The 17,297-nt window shown below is 29.9% G+C and overlaps 1 protein-coding gene across 5 annotated transcripts in view; it reads left to right on the plus strand.

The window, feature by feature from the left end:
• Positions 1 to 17,297, plus strand: part of LOC136982662 (uncharacterized) — a 57,282-nt gene that overhangs the window by 38,371 nt on the left and 1,614 nt on the right. For 4 of the 5 annotated variants that reach the window (XM_067279222.1, XM_067279223.1, XM_067279221.1 and 1 more), the window contains 10 exons: positions 1,426 to 1,487; positions 4,560 to 4,840; positions 5,330 to 5,694; positions 8,069 to 8,130; positions 8,248 to 8,525; positions 8,918 to 9,177; positions 11,529 to 11,590; positions 11,667 to 11,872; positions 11,948 to 11,989; positions 12,112 to 12,257. In XM_067279222.1, coding sequence (XP_067135323.1) covers positions 1,426 to 1,487; positions 4,560 to 4,840; positions 5,330 to 5,694; positions 8,069 to 8,130; positions 8,248 to 8,525; positions 8,918 to 9,177; positions 11,529 to 11,590; positions 11,667 to 11,872; positions 11,948 to 11,989; positions 12,112 to 12,257 — 1,764 coding nt within the window. Of the gene's footprint in view, positions 1 to 1,425; positions 1,488 to 4,559; positions 4,841 to 5,329; positions 5,695 to 8,068; positions 8,131 to 8,247; positions 8,526 to 8,917; positions 9,178 to 11,528; positions 11,591 to 11,666; positions 11,873 to 11,947; positions 11,990 to 12,111; positions 12,258 to 13,145; positions 13,210 to 17,297 lie in introns of all 5 variants that reach the window. The other variant, XM_067279225.1, reaches the window with a different exon arrangement.

The following is a 17,297-nucleotide window of genomic DNA, read 5'->3' on the forward strand; positions in this document are numbered from 1 at the left end:
TTCAGTTGCTGGTTGCTGTGTGTGAAGCCCAACTTTATGCAATCTGTTGCAAATGGTTTGGGTAGACACAGATTCACCCATTGATGGCTTCAAATGTCATGTGCTGTAGTAAACAGATGTTAATGGGCCATTCAGAGAATATGCCAGTCTGAGCACTCTCTCATGCACCAGTGTGATCCACTCCCTCTTTGGCATGTTGCAGATGTTCCTGCATTCATTGAGTCACACATCACTGGATGGTACTCATGTCATGCCCAACATGCATAGCAACTATGTGCATCAAGAATTTGAGGTCACGCAGCTCTAGAATATGGTCTCATTACCCAGCTGTTAACTGGTGGTATTCAGCTCACTGTCATCTCCAAGGCATTTTCAATACTTCTTTAAAAATTAGGCTGCCATAAACCATTGTTGTTAGCATTTACAACCTAAGCCAGCTGCTAGTCTTTATAGCCCGAAACTGGGTACCATATGACCCAATACATATGCAAACTTAATCATTTGCATATCTCTGTCACCCCAACCAGTTCTGCCATTTGTATGTGGCTATGAGTATTCCTTCATGGTGTTGTCACTTTTGAGGAGAGTAAATAATATTTATATTACTGTATATATATCTATTTAATATTTAATATTTATATAAATATTTCAAGAATCCAATATATTAATTAATATTTATTTTAAGATCTTTATTCAATATAAACTTTAGTTTTTAAGATTTAAACAACTAGAGGAAAAAAGCTGTTATGTATGTTGTTATGCTGTTATGTATACATAACAAGAGAAAGTATTATATAATCATAACAGTAAAATATTTGTGTAAAAAAAAAACAGATTTTATTTAAAGTAATGTTAGATTTATATGATGTTTCAAATGTACATGAATTGAGTTCAGCTACCAAACACTATTACTTTTGCCCACTACTAATATGAATCTAGCTTTGAATTCACTCCAGACACATGCTACTAATAATTATTTAGTAGTACAGACTGATGTCATTCCTCATCCTTCAATAATCCTGGCATTTCACAATGATATATTTGTAGATATAAGGAAGATTAGTTTTTATCTATGACCAAATTAATCAGACATTAAGAATTATCTTGTTTTAAATAAAATTGAATAAATTATTAAATTGAACTGAAATATTTGTGAATAAATAAATACTATATTTTGTATATAACCTGCAATGGGTTCAATAATTTATCTCACCCTAAACCCTGAAATTATGAAAGCAGTTGTTGCTCCATAGGTGTAGCATATAACCTGTTTCATTGCATAAACTGCATCTCCTCCTTTCAAAACATCTTTTAAACTGATATAACCTGTAGGTTATAAACATGAAAATATGGTCACTGTCTTTGTATTAAAAACTAGTGTAATTTTTAATGTTATAAATTGTAATATATTTTATTTATTTATAGTCTCAAACAGATGCTGTGATTGGATGGGTTGATCATATTGGACGAGCAACTATTTTAGATGTGTAAGTAATACTTATTCTATTGTTTCTTTTTTCAGTAAGTGTTACTGTTTTTTCTGTCCAAAGTATTTAAACTTTAACAAAAAACTGAATTAAGTGTAATAACAAATAATAATATTGTTGCAAATAAAGAAAAATTCAATTGTGAAGTTCAATCCACATATTTTGAAGATAAAACAGAAAAACATTTTGAAATCTTCTAAGCATTCACTCACAATTAACACTAGCAGAGCTGACCTTTTCTTTAATGACTCTTTTTCCTCTATTCATATGCAAATTGTTTAAAGTCCTCTTTATAGAATTGGATCTTCATACAAATATTTCTTCTTTGTGAAATTAAAAAATCCAGGATGGAATGTATTGTAAAAAATTACAAAAAAAAATGCAATTTATGAAATACAGTAGAGTGTTGTTTATCTGAAAGCTTTCCAGTCGGACTGTGTTGTGCTGAATCGAAGATTTTTGATATTAGATTAACTTATAAAGTATCATTTTTTTTGTTTTTATATTTTTCAATAATATTTATTTTGTTTGTACAAAATGAAATAATTTTTAATGATACAATAGCCATGATTATTATAAAAATTTTCGTTAGGCTTAAAATCGACGAAAGTTCAACGTGAAGTGACATGGGTAATTTTTTAATCTATGCAACGGAGAAAAATTTCAACATAGGATAGGTTAATATATTTTTTTGTACATAATCGGTTATCCGAACAACCCCAGTCTCCAATTGATTCGGATAAACAACGCTCTACTGTATATTGAGAATTAGAAAATTTTTTAGTTTTACAAAGAAAAATTTTTATGAGATCAGATGTCAGAGGGGTTTTTAAACAATTTGCATATGTGTAGATGGAAAAGTGTCTATAAGGAAAAAATCAGGTCTACTAGTGTAAATTGTGAGTGGATGTTTAAAGGATTTCAAAACTTTTTATATTTGTATATGTGTAGCTAGAGAAGAGTCTGTAAAGAAAACTCAATATATAATCTCTCTATTCACCGGAACTTGTAATAATAAAAGAAACCCTTCTAACCTTTTTTAACCGGTGAGGTTCTATTTTTAGAATCGCTTCGTTCTATTTACAGATTAGCAAACGTTTTCACAGCCCCTCCTGGGCTCTTCTTCAGGCTTCGTCGAATAGGCCGTTAACATTCGAAAATATTCAATTTAAATTTCTTTCCGGAATATTATCACGTGCGGCATCTGGATATTGAAAACAGAACTATCGAAAACATTTTTGCGAACTAAGGGACTTTCTGTTTTCGATAGTTGAGGACAACACAATGCACCAACATATTCTCGAACTAGCCCATTTGTTATGCTACGGCTCTCTTTTCCAATTTAAAGGGATCACGTACATGCAAGGCAAAGGAGTCCCGATGGGCAGCCCGCTCTCGGGTGATTTGTGCGAAATGGTAATTAGGAGATTGGAAAACAATATCCTACCGCGATTCTTGCCCAGCATCTTGTTGTACAAACGTTACATAGATGACATTATTATATTTTGGAAAGTAGAACCGGACATAAAATTATTCCTCGAAGCCATAAACAGTAATCCGTACGGGCTAACATTAGAGGTGGAGCAGCATGACTCATCGAGGGTGCACTTCTTGGATATTGATATCAACTTTGAAGGAGCTAATATACTTACATCAGTATACCGAAAGCCTAGCACGTTCCACACATATATTCCTAGAAATTCATATGATCCTTTTCAATATAAAATAGCTGCCTTCCGAGCATTAGTGAGAAGGGCTCATACGCACTCCTCTACAAAAAAAGCGCTCGAAACGGAGCTCAATCATATCCAAAATATTGCTATAAGCCATGGATACAGCAAAACGCTCATTGAAAAGTTGTCTAGAAGACATGAGAACTCCCAAAAGGAAAATAAGCAAACAGCACAACCATTGAATATCACACAGGAGGAAAATGAAAGGATACCTATCACATACAATCCAGTGCTGAAATCCATTTACAAAACCGTGGCCAACCGTCAAGGAATTAACATCGTGTACAGAAGATGTCAGACTCTCTTCAGAATATTAAGCAACGGTAAAGACCCACCAAACCCCGACAGGCTTCCGGGAGTATATATGATACCACTAGAAGATCACAGGTGCGATAGACAATTAACATACATTGGTTCCACGAAACGTGCGTTAAAAGTGAGATTAAAAGAGCACGAGTCAGACATACACCACGGTAGATACACCACGGCCCTGGCGACGTACGCGTCGGAAGAGGAGATAACGGCGGACCTGCATGCGGCAAAAATCATTATACCCAGCTATAACCCACAGCAATTGAAATGGCTAGAAGCCATAGAGATATTTAAAGCTGGATTACGTAACACCTGCGTTAATCATAAGGACGAAATGATCCTATCGAGCGCATGGCAGGTTGTCCTAGAAAACAGCGTTTAAAGGAGAGGAGCATCGAGCATGCGCAGTACAAATATCCAGATGCCGCACGTGATAATATTCCGGAAAGAAATTTAAATTGAATATTTTCGAATGTTAACGGCCTATTCGACGAAGCCTGAAGAAGAGCCCAGGAGGGGCTGTGAAAACGTTTGCTAATCTGTAAATAGAACGAAGCGATTCTAAAAATAGAACCTCACCGGTTAAAAAAGGTTAGAAGGGTTTCTTTTAAGAAAACTCAACTCTATTAGTGTTGTTTTCCAATGGTTATATATGGATATTTAGATTTCAATGTTTTTTATATTTAATTTTTAATTTTGTGATTTTTTCCAATACATTCCATCCTGGATTTTTTAATTTTTAGTATTACAAAGAAATGTAAACATATATACTCTAAATTATCTATCAAAAGTCACATATTTTGTTTTATAATAGTTTTTAAAGATTTCATGAAATGATTTTGTTTGTTTTTAAAAACTTGATTTTAATTAAAATGAAATTCATGATTAAATGAATCACTGCAATTACTATATTTGAATACAAATTAGATTCTTTTAAAATAACAATGATATATAAATAATAAATTTATTAATTATTGAATAATATAGAATGTTTCTAATAAATGAAATAAATATTGCATATTTTCAGTTGGCTAAATGACTATACACCTCCAAAACTTGATTTAAGTCAAGATATTTATAACATATCCGGAGAACGCAAAAATGGACAAACCTCTCTTCATTTTGTCCGAAAACGATTCACAATAGATTTCGATAATGATATTCGTTTCTCAGATACTGAATGCTCTTATTTTATGTTTCCTGTTAAAGGAGGTACATTTAATGCAATAAGTAAAAAAATTGGAAAACATGAAACGACACCAATAGTTTCACAAGATAAAATCTGTATTCGTAAATGCCAAGATAAAGGTAAGAGAACATAATTTTTAATAAAAATGTAATAATCAATATTAAAGCAGATAACCAAAGATTATTAATTTAATTGATATTTTTATTATACCAGTGTTATTAAAATGTATTTGATAATTAATGTTGTTTAATAATTGAATATAAATATTTCACAGTATTTATCATAACAATCATTTTGATAAATTAAATCACAGGTAATTTTTTTATCTGCACATATGCTATCACCATAACATAACAAAGCAATAAAACATTAAATTGATACCAAAGAAAAACTATGTAAAAATGATAAATTACATATAAATTGTATTTAAATCTGATTAAATACACTAGTTTGTGTTAAAAATTTCAATTGGTTTAATAAAATATGGATTATTTGTGATAAATTATAATCTCAGTTTAAAATATGATATTACAAATTAATTGAAAGTTTTGATAAAACCAAATATAATAAACTTTTCTGAAACTTAAGCTGTAAAATTTATTAAATAGGAGCAACCAGTGAACCAGAACCAGAAAGCAAGCCAGAACCTAAAAGTGAACCAGAATCAAAAAGTGAACCTGAACCAGAAAGTGAACCAAACCCAGAAAGTGAACCAAAGCCAGAGAGTGAACCAGAGCCAAAAAGTGAACCAGAAACCAAAAGTGAACCAGAACCAAACAATGAATTGAAGTCAAATCAGTTTGTTAGTTCTTGTTTAGGTGAATGGAAATCACCAGGAAACTGTGAAGCACATAATTGTGAATATAAAGCAAATTGGTTCTACATTGATGAATCAGATGAAATTATATTTACTGTTAGTAGTAAAAGTTATAATAAATGGACTGGAATTGGATTTTCTAAAAATAAAGCAATGGTAAGAAATAATTTCATTTATTATTGAGTCAAAAATCAATATAAAAATATAGTTTTAGAGTTAAATACTTTTTAATATTAGAGATAAATTTGTTATTCTAGAATATTATTTTTTCTTTATAGAATTCTTAGCCTTACACAATCTTACAAATTTTATATTATTATTATTATGTTTGGTGTAGTTCTTATTGGCATCGGTATCCCTACCAGGAGCTTTTGCTCCAGCTGGCATTGTTCTATGGATCAGTAAAATTACTGGGCTCTCCTACTATGGTTAGGTGGTGACCTCGAGAAAGTTCTTATTATTATATTAATTTTATAAGTATGGAATAAAAATTATAGACTTTTATAAAGAAAAATTTATTGCAATCACTGCTTCCATAGTTATATATATATATATATATATATATATATTACTTTCAAAGGTTTTGTATCTAAAAGCAGAAAAAAATATTATGCTTTCATAACACTTTATTAATTTTTACAATATAAGCATGAAGAGTAACTTAATAAAATAAAAAGTAACTGGATGGGTACAAAATAAATGTACAGTAACAATGAAAATAGTTTATACCAGTCAAAATTTACTTAACTGAGAAGAAATTATATGTAGATAAATTCTTAAGGTGAATCATGTAGTTACTGTTGGTCACTTCATTTATTATTATTGACTTTTTCTTGTTTTTCTTGAAATACATCCATTATGGTACATGAATGCTATTGATCTGATCATTCTTTTATGTAAAAAAATTTTAATATAGTAAGATTCCGCTTAACGCGGGGGATGCATTCCTAGACGATAACACACTAAACGAAACAGCGATAAATGAGGTTATTTTAACACAGAGTAAATAGGGAAAGGGGAACATGCGACCAAAATTAAACAAATTTCACTATAATTTTAAGTTACTTTTATATTAATTTGCATAATAATATATGTTAAATAACACATAAACATATGCACACAGAAATGTAAAGTTCATTTTTTGTGTTGAAGATCCTGGCTTTTTTGAAATTCTTTTTTTTTGTGATAAAGTCGTGTAGTTTCATTTGTCGCGTTTTTTTTTCTTAAGCAATTGTCAGTAGCAGAAGATCACATCCAAAATGCCTCGTCTTGCTTTTGGACTTCTTTTCATAATCTGGATCATTTGCTACAATTTAATTGACGATTTCAGTTATTGTTACCAAACGTTTACTAAGGAAAATAGTAGAGAAATTCTCTGGGTTCTTCATTTCAGAATCACTATTTTCCAGTTCTACATGAATTCCTTGTTTTGCCAGTTCTTGAAGGTCATCACCAAAAACCTGCAGTAACTCCTCAATATTTTTCTTGTCTACATCTCCTAGTTTTTCTGTATCGATTAGGTTGACAATTTGGTCAACTTAAAGATACAGCAATAGGCTCTTCTCATTGAGAATTCTTAGATACTTTCAGCCATACCTGCCAGCCTACGAATTATCAGTTAGTTCTTGCCAAGTGAAGTCGATATTGCCTATGGCATCCATGATGTTATATTTTTTCCAAAATTACACCAAACAAACATAGATTTAAGGAAAGTACAGTGCTACAACGAATTGCCACCTTTCGCTGATTGGTTCATGTTCGTAAATAATCATATTATATACAAATTGATGAAATGCCACGATAATTTGAATCAGCATAAATTTTGAGCTTTTTTTTACTCTTCAAGCAGACCGCATTATATCAAATCATTAAACGAGGCAGCATTAAGCAGGGTCTTACTATACCTATAATGTAATTGTTATTGTTACAACACAATAGTAATGCTCTTTACTATACAACTAATTTTACATATACATAAGACAAGTTTTTGGAAATGTTCCTTATTGCATAGCATTTGGAACATTTGAAAATTGCATAGTCTATTTCTGATTTTACAATTTTAAGCATTGATAGTTGTTCTAATTTTTTTCCAGGCAAAAATATAGTTCTACCATTCTATTATTTGCCTTTTCTTACTTTAATGCATTTTGATATAATTTTTTAAAGCATTTTAGCTTAACTTCGTAGTTCACAATGATAATTTTAAACATAAGACTTTAAACACATACAGTTTTATGCTATTTTGGAAATAAAGATAAAAAAGAAGTTTCACTTGAACTCAATCCAAAAGCAGAGAACTGTATATATTTAAGGTAATTGGAGAAATAAATTTATTTGATAATGAAGAAAGTTTCCATACTAACAGTTAAATGCTATTAATTTTGTTATTATACAAATCTTTTATTGTAAAAATTTTACATGTTAGCTTTTATGTAATTTATGATGATATAAATACAGTAGAAGACCCTTAAAAGGGTTTTTAATGATCAAATTTTGGTGATATATTATTTTTTTCACTATAAACATATAGACTGAAACAGATGCTATTCTTGGATGGATAGAGGAGACTGGACGTTCTTTTATTATGGACACGTGAGTAAATTTATTAAATATTTAACATTTTTGAGTAAGAAACAGAAATTTTTATTGTTTCTTTTTATATTATAATTTTAAATGCTATAACATATATATGTTTTTCACACCTTATAGATGGCTAGATTCTTATTCAACTCCAACCATTGATCCAAATCAAAATATTTATAATGCAACTGGACAAAGAGTTAATGGAACAACTGTGCTGCAGTTTGTTCGAAAACACAACACAGGAGATAATGCAAGAGATTTACAGTTTTCAAATGACTGCTTCTATTTTATGTATCCTGTACATGGTGGAGTATTCAATACTGTCAACAAAAGGATAAGGAAACATGAATCTACACCAATTGTTTCTAATGAAAAAATCTGTATTCATAGTTGTAGATCAAAAGGTATTAGAAAATTTTTATTTAAAATTTAATTTAAATGTTGTTTATCCTAAAAATTGATTTTATTAAATAATTACTAAATTAATAAAACTACTATAATTGAAAGTAATTTTAGCATTTAGTATATAGATAGGTAAATAACAATAAAAGTATGTTTATAATAGTATTCATTGTTATTTCATCAAGGCTACACATAAAATAAATAGTTAATATTATTATAATCTAATACTAAATGATAATTTTAAATAATGATAACTTTAAATATGTAAAGTAAAATTAGTGCTATCAATTTTATTAAGTTGAAAAACAAATTTGAATGTAATAATTTAAGTTTAATTCATTTAAAATTATGCATAAAATAATAATGACTTGCTTTTCTATTTAAAAAATTTTAGGACTTTCTACATTAAAAACTAAAGAAACAACTTTGAAAATTCCACCTACGACATATCCTTCAACTGTTATATCTGTTTCCACTACTGTAAGTAGTGAAACAGAAAAGACTTCTCCAGTAATACCAACAACTACTGCTGATGTCACTGTTTCTCCTGTTAAATATTCAGTTGAAGTAAAACTTCCCCAAATGTGGAAAACTGGATTAAACGACAACAAGTCTTTTGATTATCAAAAACTTCAGCAACAAATTTTACAAGAGGTATAATTATTTCAATATGTAACTAAGAGTAGAGTTTAATCATATTTGTTTAGCCAGAATTTTTATAATTTTAAAAACATTTTGAATAAACTAACAAATTCATCATTAATTGTCTATAAATATCTTCAACTTTCAAATTAAACTAAAATTTAAAAATGAAACAATATTCTGATTCTTAAGAACACTATTTACTGTAACAATAACAAAATTTTTTTTGGAGTTCACTCTAAGAACAGTTTTCCTCGAGCATTTTGAGGCAAACAAGCCCATTGTTAGAGGCTTGATTGCCCAAAACTGCTTGAGAAAAATTGTTGTTAGAGTGAACTCCAATAAGTAGATTTTGTTGTTATAATTTTAAAGAATTTAGAATTGTTTTTCATTACTATTTACTGCTTTATTGGATTTAACACACACATCTTTAGAGTATATTCTAACAAAATAATATAGCACTCAAACATAGTATTTCTTATGGCCTGTGGCATACTTATGAGAGGTAATGTGGGTGTTGGATCCCTATCCAGAAGTTTTAGGAATAAAATTCAAAGTTAAAAAATTTTGTCTTAAGCAAGAAATGTAAAATTACATTTTATTAACGAATAATTCAATATTAATCAATTATTTCTCTTCTTATTATAATAAAAAAAAATGAATGCCCAGTTATCAATTGCTTATATTACATGACTATGGATTATTCTAGAAGAAAGATCATAGTTCAGATATTAGATTTTTTCTCAAAGTTTCCTTCTAAATGTATCAGAAACATTCTAGAACATTTGTCTGGCAGGTATATAAGGAACACTCATTTGTTGGCAATGAAGAGTAAGAGATGCTTAAGGTCTCTTTATTCTGATTCTATTTTTTAGATTATTTCCAGATCACCACCTAGAGCAAAATCTTAGTTATGCCACTGCCTATGGCTATAAAATTTATACTAATGATAAAATAAGATGGAGGCAAAGGTTTTGATTCTAAGAGTTGAATGTTGTGCCATTCAGATATTAAATTTAAAAAATTTAGAATATAATCTGCAGATGAATCAGACATCTTACAAGCTGAACATTTCTTAGTAAAATTAAGGCTGGGCAGATGGCCAAGACAGTTAATGCATCATTTTAGTGCTCTGGGGACAGAATCAAATCTGGATGAGCAATTCCAAGAATTTTTCATGGGAGATTTATCCTGGATATATTGGGCCCTATCCTTCACCACCTAGTTGCCTCCATTGTGGGCCTGCCAAATCCATTATGGTTATGGGAAAAAGAGATCCTCTTTGTATTCTCTGATGAAAAACAACTTTGTTAGAAAAACAAAGTAATAAAAAATCAGAGAGGAGAGGAAAAGAAGAAAGAAAGGGGGAAGTGATCTCGGCTCTCGACGAGAAAGGTCAGGGAGCACGGGTTGTGTGTTGGAACGAGAGAGGTTAGAGATCGAAGCTCGACGAGTGAGGTCGAGACGGAGAAGACCTAGTGTTATAGTAGATAAAGAACTTCCTGACGAACTGACAATCTTGCTGGACAGATTCTGAGTGGATTATCGTCCAAGTGAACTAAAGGAGTCCACCAAAACTAAGGATAAGAGGCATCAGTAACCCTGCTCAGCATCACGAAGCCATCATAGCAAAAATCCCGGGTATTTCCACCTTCCCCTTTTCTATGTATCTATATTCTCTCTTTCATCCATTCTCATAGTATGTAAGTAGTTTTAAGATAGTTTAGGACCCTTAGTAATATTAATAGTTTTATATTACATATTCTGGACTTTGTAATACCACCGCTTACACGTTGGGATCTGTGTAAAAAGAACCTTGTAGCTTAGCGAATAAAGATATTTTTTTTTTTTTTGTAAATTAACAAAAAAAGTGTGTTTGTTAATCATTGCATACCATTTGCTGTCGGCTAATAACAAACTTTTGCATAAATAATATATTCTAAATGGTCATAGATATAGTCTATTGAAGGAGATATAATCATAAATATTTTTATAGTAGTTAAAATATTATTAGAGCAAACTAGATGTGAGACAATGGTATACAAAAACACACCTAATTGACTTCCAGCAGTAGATTTAATACAATAAAAATGTTTTTGACCTATTCTAATGTCATCCTCAGTTGTTTCATATGCTGTTATTAAAGAAAATTAAAGTGATACAGGACTTTATTTATTTTAATATTATTATTTCTTAATTTTTTTTAATATTAATATAACACTATTGTATTCAAACTTTCTAATATTTATATTTATAAATAAGATTTGCCACATTAAAAATTTGTTTAGAACATTTTTATGACATAAAATAAGCTTATTTATTTATATATTGAAATAATATACTTAATATTCATTTATACATAGATGAAATCAGTTCTTGGTCCTGTTAATGGTTTTCAAGCAGTAGAACTTGATAAATTTGAAAGGTATAATGTTTGTTGCTATTTTAAGTATAACAGTCTATGTTTAAATGACAATATTTTGAATTTTTAAAACTTTCAGTGATAAAACTGAACCAGATGATGTTATTGCAAAGATGAAAGTAATATTATCCAATAATATGTCATCTAAAGAAGGCAGACAAATTAACACTGAAGAGCGAAGTAAACAAAAGGATTTATATTCTGTGTTAAATTCAACAATTCACAATGGAAAACTTGGAAATTTACCCGTTGATCCTTCACATTTAAGCATCGTTGCTTTGGCATGTAAGAATTATTTATTGTATTTATATGAATTTAAAATGATAGTCTTATTACAAAGTTTTAAATAAATTTGCCTAGCTGCTCAAGACAGAACACCATATGAAGTACCTATTAATCAAGGTATATATTTTTTATTAAATAATGAAACATAATAGTTATGAAAATGAATTAATTTAAAGTTTCAATGCATAAAAAGTTTGTTGTATAATTCTTATAATTAAAATACTTATTTGTTAATATAGAATCAACTAAAGATGGTCTAACAGATGAACAAATCAAAATTTACATTATTATAGCTGGAGTTTTAGCTTTGGTATTTTTAATTATTGTACAAGCTAGTTGCATGATTTATCGTGACAGGAGGAACAAGCAAGGATCTCATACAAAGGTAGGTCTTTTTCTGTTTATTATTATTATGGATCCACAGATTATATAAATTTCTTGAATCCTTTTATAAACAGTATTAAAAAAATGAAATTATAATTTTCCTAAAAAAACTTAATATTCATAGAATTGCATAAGATTAATTTGAAACTAGTAGTTTCAAACTGTTTTCTACTGATCAAACAACTGTTTCTGAATCTTAAATAAATCAAATGCATGATTTCCATTACTCTACCTACATCTACACTTGTGATTATTTCAGGCTATATTAATGCTAATTTTTAATAAATTACAATTGAAATTTTGTCCTAATAATATGTGGTGATGCTACTGCCATTTTGTTTAAACTTGCTTCTAATAATAAATTTTAATTAATTAAAATTTATTATTAGAAGCAAATTATTAGAAGAAATTTTGAATAAATAATAATAATTAGAATAACCAAATTTTAATACTAATGAATTAGGCCAAATTTTAATAGTAATTACTTAAAGTTAGCATTAATACTATATAGCTAAAATCTAGAAGTTTTGAAAATTATTTTTTCTTAAATTATTTTCCTTTTATCTCCCTTATAAACTACTTACAATGATAAAAATCATTTGAAAATAATTAAAAACTTGTTAAAAACAAAAAAAAAGACTTTTTAATAATATAAAATGAATTATAATTAGCCACAGCAAGAATTTGCATATATAGCTGAATCTCATTTAATATGCATGCTAAATTACATTAAGAGAGTAGGAAAATATGAGAAATATTTTATTGAAAAATTAAATTATTATACAATATAATGTATACATAATAAAATAATTTACAATAAATTATTTATATCTCTTTTCTCATATTGTTTGTTGATATGTATCTCCCTTTCTCTCTTCTCAACCTATAGGTTAGTGGTCTGCATCTTACTATCCTAATATTTTCCTTTCCGTAGCAAGCTGTTTGATTACACAGTAAGATCTATTTTCCTATTTTCCAGTATTCATAGTTTTATACAAAAATGTTGTAATAAAAATGATTTAAAATAAATAGAAAAAACAAGACTTTAATAATAAAAAAATTAAGTAGCACGATGCCTTTGATTCTAAAAGAATATGTATATATTTTTTAATTAGCCACATTTATAAATATATATTTGTTAGAATAATTTTATAATTTTTATGATTAAAAATAATTCATAAGTTGTAATGTATAAGAACTTGTTTTGTATATTTTTTCATATATACAGGGTTGTTCCAAACTATGGGGATATAATTTGGGAATAGAATCCTGATAGGACAAAGAACAAAAATGGTCCTATCAACAAATGCACTGGTGCAGAGATAGACTCACTTCTGTGTTCGTATTTGCCATCTTCCCTGATAGATGGATAGGTTTAGAGAGGCCTGTCTGTTGCCAGACCTCAACCCCCTTGATTTTTACATGTAGTGACATATAAAAGTGTTGTATTGTGTACACTGAACCAGTTCCTGAAGGACATTGGAGCAACATTTGGATGCTGCTTGTAACACTGTTCAGATACAGGCAGAAAGATTCAAAAGGGTGCATCAATATAATGCAACATGTGACAACTTGTATTGAAGCCCGTGGTGGACATTTTGATCATTTACTGCCATTTTGCCTGAGATGTGTGCCATACATGTGTTGTACAATGTTATATCCTGGTTTGGCAGCTTATGATGTCCAATAGTACCATCCATGTCCAGTGCATTTTTGCACATAAGTAAATGAGACTAATTTTGTTCTTTGCCATACCAGGAACCTATTCCCAAAGTTTGTCCTCACAGTTTGGAATCACCCTGCATTTGCAAGTTATCGCCTTATGAATAATGCTATGATTGTTTTACAGAGTTTAACTTAATTACTTTGCATATCCTATTTTTAAATTATAAATAATTGATAATTCTGTTAAATTCAATAAAATATATTCAATGAAGATAGGCTGTTTAATGAGAAAATTTACAAATGTGATGTTTGAATTGGGTCTTAGTTCACATGATGTAGCATTAATTGTTTTGTGCAATTCTTCCATATTAGCATTTTGTGATGTATTTAATAAATGTTGTGAGACATGTGGGATATCCACAGCTTGGTTCATCATTAACAGATCTTTTTTTTTTAAATTTATTCAATAATTCAATATTGTCTTATCTATAAGACATTGACTTAGGAAATTTTCTTTCAAACTTCTAATTTCTTTGGATTTCTTTCTTGGACACATTCATTTTTATGGGAATTTTCAATTAACAAATCAATATTTTGCTGTAACAGACAGACTTTATAAGCATCCTTTATTATAATAATTTGTAGTGTTTGACCAAATATTTGGCACTATTCAGTATTGGATATATGACCACAAAGTAACTATTTAGTATTCAACCAAATATTAAACACATGTATTTGTGAGGCTCTAGACCAATCTAAACAGTTACTAAAATTTGTGTTAAAATTATTTTTTTAAAGGAAAAAAAATAAAAGCTAGAAATAATTTTTTGTATGAAAATGTGATGCAAACTTTTAAATAATAGAAGAATGTAAGTCCTAAGATTGACCATCTCCATTTGGAAGATTGAAGTAAACATTGATTTTGACCTCTCCCACGATCTGAGTTGAGATCTTGTTATACTTATTATCAAGTGATCAACCACTTAGAAAGCAAGAATGAGGAAAAGCGACCAATCAGAATAGATGATTGAGGATAGAAATTAATAAAAAACCTGGGAATTCAAGGATGTGATGGCTTCTTCTCCCAAAAGTTCCAAGTGTTGGACCAATTTTTGTGTATGTGTCTTGTGTCCTCGGATCAACATCCTCCCATCACTGGAAGTTGACAGCATTGTCTCGAGGTTGTCGAGACATTGAGGGAACTGTCATTTGCGAACAAGGGACACTCCTTCATTTGGGACTACCTTGGAAAGGAGAGGAAGACCCAGGGACCACTGCCGATCTAGAATTTCCTAGATTGCAGAAACCTTGTAAGCTCCTTCTTTGTCAAACAAACAGTTTCTTGTAACCATAGAGTCTGTCTCAGTGCCATTGCTCCCACATACCCTCTTAGCGACCTCTCGACCCTCTTGACATTCCCCCATTGGCGACTTTACATACTTGATATTCAAACGAAATACTTCCTCAAAGCTGAAGTATTTGGTTAAATAATTTGATTTTAGTTGGGGAGAGAGAGAGAGAGAGAGAGAGAGAGAGAGAGAGAGAGAAAGAGAAAGAGAAAGAAGGGAGGGAATAAAAAATAAATAATAAAAAAGGACATTTAAAAACTCAGATATTTAAAAATACTGTTGTTTATTCCTTTGTAAACAATATATTGAATAAGCTGACATAAACATTGAATAACCTGATTCTTTTCTTGATTAATACTAAATGATCTACCAGATTGTATTGGGCTATTTTGGCTACATTTAATAATTATAAATCCACAACTCCTGCATTGTAAGCAGGAGTTATAGGTTTGAGTCTCATTTAGGGTTGATTCTTTTCTTCTAGGACTTTCTAAATTAAATATTAAATATTAATTTTTTAATAATTATTAAATTTATTATCATTGATGACTAAATTGCCTACCTCTAGGCATAATTACTATATATCTAATTATTAAATGCAGACATAATATAGCTTGATACAATCTGGCAGATCATTTGATATTTCCAAAAATTATAACTTAAATAATATTTGCTCAAGATCATTTATTAATCATTTATCAAGAGTGATAAATTGTAATGAAGGAACAGTAATTCTTCTTGCATTCATAGGAAGTAAGCAATTTTTCTGGTCATCATAAATTCTTCCAGCTTCACTGAACATACTATACATGTGTTAAATACGAGGGTTGATCAACAAAAATAAGTTAAAACAGCTATAAATTGAATGCATGCTAAAGCAGGTAGGTAAATTTTTACATATAAATAAATGGAATAGAATGGAACACCCTTCATCACCAATCCAAAAAAGTTCAAAGTAACACCATCTGCTGGGAAAGTCATGGCTATCATTTTCTGGGATTTGTTAGGCATTAATCCTCATTGACTTCTTGGATCCAGGACACACAATCATTGCTGATTAGTATTGTGACACCTTTAGAAAATTGCATGAAGCTATCTGATGAAAATGCCTAGGTTTGAGTGGAGTCATTTCCTGCATGATAATGTGAGGCCTCACACTGCTTTTTACATACAGCAATTGCTCCAAAAATTCAAATGGGAACTGTGGAGACATCCTGCCTACAGTCCAGATCTGGCAACAGTGATTTTTACCTCCTCAAAGTTTTAGTTTCCTCTCCTCAAAGAAAATTTATCTGGCACCCAATTCTATTGTGATGATGAGTAAAGCAGCTACAAAAGCAGCTGCTTTTACGTCATTGTCACAACAGAATTGGGTGCCAGATAAATCATCATGTCCCTGCTGTTTCAGCTGTATAAAAATATGGCTGAAACAGCAAGGACATGATTTTTTTCAACTTTAAATGGAAAAATTTGTCATATGATCAGGTAAATGTCTGAATCAACAAGGTGAATGTATTGAAAAACAGTTTATATATGTATAAATAACATATTCATTTGTTATCTGAGATATTTCTTTTTTATAATTGAGTATGTAATCTTTTTCTTTTGATCAACCCTTGTACACTATACTTTGTAGAACTGCCAAAAACATCTGACCTCAATAGCAAGATTTAATTTTTTACTGCTCATCATATAATAAATTTTTAAAAATAAAAGGTATATAGATTTCTAATCAATTCCATTTGCTCTCAAAGTGAACACTACAGCTTCTTGGGAGAAGAATCAAGGGGATGCTGGAAAGCAAAAGGGCATTAGGGGGATTGAAAGACAAGAGAGATGAAAATTCATTTTGAAACAAAAAACTTATACTGTTGAACTTCAAGCAGATAGACTGTACAGTAAGTTTTTGAGACAGACTTTATGCATAGATTGCTAAAAGCACTTCTCTTCATAAATGTATTGAGAAAATATACAATTTTCAATCACATGAATTGAGCAAACAGAATTGATTGATTGGAGAATTGATA

Source organism: Centruroides vittatus, unplaced genomic scaffold (assembly GCF_030686945.1).
Source record: "Centruroides vittatus isolate TY-2023 unplaced genomic scaffold, ASM3068694v2 contig_862, whole genome shotgun sequence".
Taxonomy (NCBI): domain Eukaryota; kingdom Metazoa; phylum Arthropoda; class Arachnida; order Scorpiones; family Buthidae; genus Centruroides; species Centruroides vittatus.